The sequence below is a fragment of the Populus alba genome, chromosome 4, assembly GCF_005239225.2.
Source record: "Populus alba chromosome 4, ASM523922v2, whole genome shotgun sequence".
NCBI classification, from domain to species: domain Eukaryota; kingdom Viridiplantae; phylum Streptophyta; class Magnoliopsida; order Malpighiales; family Salicaceae; genus Populus; species Populus alba.
Genome location: NC_133287.1, coordinates 21326468 through 21333754, shown reverse-complemented (window position 1 = coordinate 21333754; position 7287 = coordinate 21326468). Strand labels below are relative to the sequence as shown.

The 7287-nt window shown below is 27.9% G+C and overlaps 1 protein-coding gene across 1 annotated transcript; it reads left to right on the top strand.

Annotated features, from left to right (window-relative positions):
* Positions 1–2285: 2285 nt before the first annotated feature.
* Positions 2286–4645, top strand: LOC118038764 (alpha carbonic anhydrase 7-like). Its single transcript, XM_035045176.2, has 7 exons — positions 2286–2583; positions 2886–3103; positions 3463–3569; positions 3701–3803; positions 3893–4060; positions 4149–4202; positions 4324–4645. The coding sequence occupies exons 1-7, from the start codon at positions 2493–2495 to the stop codon at positions 4405–4407; spliced, it is 825 nt and encodes a 274-aa protein (XP_034901067.1). The 5' UTR covers positions 2286–2492; the 3' UTR covers positions 4408–4645.
* Positions 4646–7287: the final 2642 nt, after the last annotated feature.

Here is a 7287-nt window from a genome sequence, read left to right as displayed (position 1 = left end):
GAAAAAATAAAAACTATGAACTTGATTTGAAGAATAGAATTGAAATTATATATATATATATATATATATATATATATAAAAACAAAAGGACCAAGGAAAATAATAAAAAATCAAAAGAAAAAAGGTCAAATCGAAATCATTATTATATTTGAAAAAAACAAAAATCATAAACTTGATTTAAAAAAATAAAATTGAAAGCCATAAAAGCTTTGACAAAAAAATAAAAAAAAATAAGAAATTTGAAGTAGAAAGATTGAATCAAAAAATATTATATACACAAATTAAAATCCAAAAGTTAAATTGAAAAAAAAAAACTTTAACAAAATTAAAAATAATAAAAATATAGAAATCAAAACTAAAAATATTGAATCTCAAATAACAAAAAACATAAACTTAATTTGAATGATAAAATCAAAAGCCAAAAAAACTTTGATAAAAGAGCAAACTAAGAAATTAAAAATAAAAAGACCGAATCAAAAAACATTACATATACAAATTAAAATCCAAAAGTTAAATTGAAAAAAAAAATTTAACAAAAAAAAAATGATAAAAATATAGAAATCAATACTATAAGGTTTGAATTTAAAATACTAATACCAATAACAACCATAATGTATTTATCGGGGTATATGAGAGAAATGAAGGGACAAAAAAAAATGACCACCAATGATAAATCAACAATATTTAGCTCACATGTGTCACTTCTAATAAAAGAGAAGACGGCAATAAATAAAATGACATAATAGAAGCCCAATTTTTTATCACCTTTCAAAGTGCGCGGTGGCTCTAACTTGATAGTACTTGCTGCTTTCGAAATAAAAAATTATTTTAATTCTAAACTACATTATTGTCCTTAATTGTAATAACAATCAACAAAAAAGAAACCGAGCTTAAAAGATCATAATACTTTTGACCTCGATGAATTAAATTTTTTGGATCTTAGTGTACATGTGGAACTCTACTGTGAATAAAAAATAAAAATATCCAAATACCTCTACAACACTTTATTTTTATTTTTGGGGAGTATTTTATTTATTTTAGTATTCATTAAAATGGTGACCAGGTTGAAATACTCCAAACAAATCAATAATAACTAATATATTATATAAAAATATCAAAATAACCCAGATTTAAAAGCAAGCATTTCATATTATAAAAAATAAAGTAATTATTATATTCCAGCGGTGAATAAAAAAATACGAAAGACACACAGTGATTTTTGCCTTCGGTTTCAGTGTTTTTGTTACGCGGAACTTCTCTAGGAAGATGCTTTTTCTAGTCTTCTGGTCCCTTCCATAAAACAGTAAACGAATAAAATTAATTAGTGGTTATCGGGCCAGGGAGAGAGATTTATTCTGTTTTAAAAGTATTTTTTAAAAAAATAATTTTTTTTAAATTTTAAATTAATATATTTTTAATATTTTTAAATTATTTAATGCACTAAAATCCAAACATAAAAAAAATAAGAAACATCGAAGAAGATTCATATAAATATTATATACATTTATATTTCTTCTGCTTAATTAGTCAACTGCGAGATCAACTCAACTACCATAGCTGTGGTTGGGTAGAATATAGAAAATTAAAAGTAATTATAATAAATTAAGAAAGGAGTGTCAACTGTAGGAAGATTCATATACTATTATACATCAATGACTTTTAATTAACAAGAGATTGTTTCTGTTTGTTTTTATATTTTAAAAAATTAAAAAATTTTATATTTTTTATATTTCAAATTAATATTTTTTTGATAGTTTTAGATCATTTAAATACACTTATATCAAAAATAATTTTTAAAAAATAAAAAATATTATTTTAATTTATTTTTTAAATGAAAAATACTTCAAAAAATAACTACAATTGTACTAAACAGTGCAGCATATTTAATGAAAAACATATACATGTTTTTTTTTTTTTTTTAATGAAATGCATGTTTTTTTCATAAAATATACACCACGCAAAGCACCTCTTAAGCAAAGACATTTCTTCTTCCTACATGAGCTCCAAGCTGCCGACTCCCACCCACCACCGTAGCCATTAGGCATCAGACAGCAACCAGTTATCAATTATTATAAACAGAAAAAAACGAGCAAGTAACCTTATTTTTTCAAACCAAGGTTCGTCATCTCAGACGTTTAAAATTTGAGGAAATTATTAAATTTGGATACATCGAGAATACCGCATGAATTTATAGTGGAAGTTCTATCACTGTTATTATATGGCTCCTAAAAATAATTCTATCGTTGACTAGCAACTTTCTCTCTGTCTTGCCATGTTCAAAATTCAAACTTGTCAGGTACCTAAACTTGGGCTCCAGCAATTTAGAACGTCTGTCAACGTGTCGCAGTTGGCTTTTCCGGTGTTCATACTGCACATGGAAGCTATAAATTAATAAGCAGATCACATGCCTCTCGTCGAACAACAACTTCAAAGTCGCATACCGAAGCAAGAAAGAAGAAGAAAATACTGCGTAGTAATTTAGCCTCTGAGACATGGGAAAGCTAGCAATCCAGCTCCTCTTTTTGATCACTTTCTTCCTCGTTCTTGTTTCCCATATCCTCCCGATAACATCTCAAGAAGTTGGTGAGCAGGCTGAGGCCGGTTATCATGGCGCATCACTTGTTCATATTAATTTTGTTTGCCACACACGTTTAGATAGATGCACATACACAAAATTATGAGATCAATGACATGAAACATGCAGTAGGCAACAGACATGCACGGCCTTGAATTTTTAAGCATTTTTGTTCAACTTCTCCATACATAAACTAGCATGTTGTTTCTTAGCTAGCAACTGCATTTCAGATTAGTATCATATGCAAGTACTTTTTTTTCTTGGGGTTAATTGTTTCTTTTCTTTTCTTTTTCCATATGTTATGGTGCAGAGGATGAAAAGGAATTTGATTACAATCCAAATGGTGAGAAGGGACCGGCTCAATGGGGAAGGATTCACCCTGAATGGGGTGCATGTAGCAATGGATCTATGCAGTCCCCTATCGATCTGTTGAACGAAAGAGTTGATATAGTCTCCCATTTGGGGAGACTCAATAGAAGTTACAAGCCTGGCAATGCCACTCTTAGGAATAGGGGACATGATATGATGGTAAGAAATTAAGGGAGGATTGAACCTATAATGTTAGAAAATAACTAGGAAGAATTACAGCATAACTATCAATAACCTGCTCCAGTTTATCCAGTTAAAATTAAGACAAAAGGCATTTTGGCTCGCAGCTACACCTTATTAGTTGCAAGATTGTTTTCAGAAACCTTGTCATCTTGAAAAAATGGTGTTTGGTGAGATGTGTTTATCTACCCATGTACAAGCAATAGCTAGGTAGCATTGAAATAGGCAAATGTGTATATATAGGCATCTGCCCCACCCCTATGATCTCTCGCTCTCTCTATATAACAATCTGCTGTGTTTTCTTTGTTTAATTTTAATATTTTTGTCTTTTGATGCAGCTGAAATGGGAAAGTGGTGCAGGAACTATTGAAATAAATGGAACTGAATATGTACTCAACCAGTGTCACTGGCATTCACCTTCTGAACATACAATCAATGGCAAGAGGTATATATCTGATATCAATTTTCCATTTCCTCTCTCTCTCTCTATCGCTATGTATAAATATATTTATAGCCATATATAATTGCTGACACAAAATCTTTCACGTCTATAACTCTCTCTATATATGAATATAGGCTTCCTTTAGAGGTGCACATGGTTCATGAGAGCCTCGATGGAAAGGTTGCTGTTGTTGGGATTCTGTACAAGATAGGAAGACCAGACTCCTTCCTGTCATCTGTGAGTAGTGTATTTAGATGTCTCTCTGTAACCATCTCTATCTTTAATTTTCTCTAATCATGTGCTTGTTCTGTGTGTTCGTTAATTAGCTGACAAAACAATTACAATCCGTTGCCGGCACAAATGAACGAGACACCGTGGTTGGCGTAGTCGATCCAAGGAACATTAAGATAGGCAGCAGAAAGTACTATAGATACTTCGGCTCCCTCACGATTCCTCCTTGCACTGAAAATGTTCAGTGGACCATTGTGAAAAAGGTTTTGATCTGCCCTTACAAAAAAAACATGTGTTTTCCTTCAAGATGCAGCTATATCTTGTTCTAAATATTACAATCTACCATGACAGGTGAGGACTGCCACAAGAGAACAAGTCAGGTTGCTTCGTGTAGCTGTTCATGATGTGAGTTCCCAGGCCTAATCATGAATTCCCTGATTATTGATTGTTTCAAGTTTTAATTCTTTGTTTGTTCATTAGCTGCTGCTGTTTAATCTGCTGATATCGTTTGATAAATATTTTGCAGGACTCGGACACAAATGCAAGACCTCTGCAACCATTAAATAGTCGACCGGTGAAACTTTTTAGACCGGAAGACAAAGATGACTGAATAAACTATTTGTCCTGGCATTACTGATTACAGGATAGAATATATATAGAATAAATGAAAGTTTGGATGAGCAGCAGGGAGTTTTTCGCACTAGGATAATATAACCTTGCACGTAATTATTCAGTCACATATGGTTTAGCTATTCTAAGTTCCTATTTCTTATTATTTCCTCATTCATTTATTGCCAATAATTATGTATTATACATTAAATTTACTTATTTATCTTCATAAATTTCAATTTTGTGGGTCTTTATATATATATATATATATAGTTCTACCTGCTACAAGAGCACTGCAATCAGTAGTGCAAGGAATTAAACCTTTGAGAAGCTAATTAATCAACAGAATTTCCAGATGAACAAATATAATTAGAGCACTTAAAATCAATCATGTATAGCTTCTTGGAGCAAAAAATGGTTCATCTTTGAGAGCCTTGCGAACTCTCCTGAAGTCACCAAATTCAATCATGAATACCATCAACGTGTCTCTACTGATATTTGCTAAGGAGCAAAAAACCATCAACGTGTCTCACCTAATGATCCTCCTGCTCTGGCTTTCAACATTGCAAAATTCACATGTTCGAAGGAGTAATTGCCCTACCCTTTCTCGCCTGCTTTTCTTTACTTGTTAGCTGACCAGGCGACAGAGCTGTGTTATTGTCTAGGGATACAAGGAGGACCCGAAGGCAGGTTAAACCCAGTCAACCCTCCTAGTTTTTTTTCCTCGAAAATATGAATATAATGCCAGAAACTTCTACGAGAAAAGTCACCATTAGGTGTCATTTTCTAACCAACACTCCTGCCATGACTTTAGAAGGAAAGATAATACCGCTGCAATAACAATTAAAATTAACAAGACATTAAAAATGTGTTTTTTTTTTTTATTTAGCAACTCAATATTTTTTTTTTTAAAAAAAAAATTCATCATGTGTTGTTTTTAAAAATTATGCTTTGTGAATAAACAAAACACTCAAAATATAGTTAAATCACTATTGCAACATTCACAAAACATTATTTAGTATAATATAACATTTTGTGTTTTTTTTTTTCTATTTTTCAACAGTTTAATTTTTTTTTTTTTAAAAAAATTTTAATATGAATATCTGGACCAACTTACAGTAAGTTAATGATCATGTAATCATCAATGGGTCTTGAGGTTTGTAAGACTCAAATTAGTGACTTCTATGAAGTAAATCCAAGATTTGATTAGTTGAGTTATATCCTTTAGGATTAATTTCATTTTTAAATATTAGATTTATTGGGTATTAGAATTCATTGTTTTTTTTTATGAAATTCTCTTGATCTTATGTGTTGGGTTGTAGGTTTTATAGGCTAATTCAGTTTGACTCAAACCAATTTATTTGTTTAATTTATATAAAATTGTTATCTATTTTTTTTATTAGCTATGAAATTAATTGAATTTATTACATCTATTTATATTAATGATTTGACTTTTTTTTTCTTATTTATTTAAAAACACTAATATTACTTGAACATCTTTTATTTATGTTAGAAAAGGTAAGGTCTAGCTTAGGGCACGGGCCACGATAAAAGCTAAATAGTTAAATAGATAAAATTGAAGATATGGTAGTCAAATAGAACTTTAATTAAAGATTACGTTAGTAGACATATCACCACTTAATTTATGTAATTCACGCGGTACCATCATGTTAGGAAAAAAAATAAAATCAAAGAGTAGTAACTTAAATACATAAAATTAAGAGTTCCGCACTGTAATATTAAATAAATTAAATGTCAAATATCAAATTTGCATTTTTGTCTAAAAAGAATTCGTAATTCTCATCAAGAATAATTTAATTATTTCGAGTCGTACTAGCTGAGCTTACGATGCTAAAGGGATCTTAATCGTAGCTATTTTTCTTTTAATAAAATATTTTGTATTCTTTTTTTTTTTAATTTCGAGAAATTATTAGATTATAAAAATAAAAAAATTATCAAAAAAATAATTGTCATAAGAGGTAAGAGTTTAAGTATAACCAGACATAAAACAAAAACGAATTTATTTATTTATTTTATTACAAGATTAATATATACTAATTTTATAATATTAAAATGAAATAAATATCTTTAAATGAAGATAAAAAATTGTAAAAGGAAAAAAAAATAAAAAAATTTAAAATATCAAATTAGTATTTATTCTTTAACATTAAACTTTATTTTTTATGATATCAATTTGAGGAATTTTAAAAAAAAAAGAAATGGATATAAAAAAAATACATAAAAATAAAATTTTTTCTAGCTCAATGTAATATTTTTCTATTTTACGTTGTTTAAATTTATATTTACTAAATTAAAATATATATTTTTTATTTGAATAAGTATTAACTATTATTTAAATTTTAACTTTACTCACCATTTATCAAATCAAAGTGTGGATTCACTAAAAAAATATATTTTTTATTTTTTAATTTTTAATTTTTTCTTGAAAAAATTTAAAACATGTTCATTTATTGAATTTACAACTATTTTATAAAAAAAAAATCAAAATAAAAATTTGTAATAATTATTTTATTATATTTTGTATTTATGATAATCTAATTTTAGAATATTAATTTTATTTAATTCAAATTAAGAACAATAAAAAAAATCATCTTGTTAACTTTAAAAAAGGAATCTTTTATATTAAATTTATAATAAAAATTAAGTTTATGATAAATTTTAAAAATGTATAAAAGTATTTAATATTTAACATTTTTAAGAAGATGTTCGTATATAAAGAAAAAAAAATTGTATTTGTTCATGTTTTTTTTTTTTACTTAAAAAAAGTAAAAAATTATTTGTTTTTTTTAACTAAAATGAGTTTTTTTAATTAAATTTTAAAAAACCTCACTCTCTATATTTTTCACACTCTATATTTTTC

Coding starts and splice junctions, on each gene's coding strand:
- LOC118038764 (XM_035045176.2), top strand. CDS start 2,493: ATGGGAAAGCTAGCAATCCAGCTCCTCTTTTTGATCACTTTCTTCCTC. Junction 2,584..2,885: donor GATAACATCTCAAGAAGTTG/GTGAGCAGGCTG, acceptor GTTATGGTGCAG/AGGATGAAAAGGAATTTGAT. Junction 4,061..4,148: donor AGTGGACCATTGTGAAAAAG/GTTTTGATCTGC, acceptor CTACCATGACAG/GTGAGGACTGCCACAAGAGA.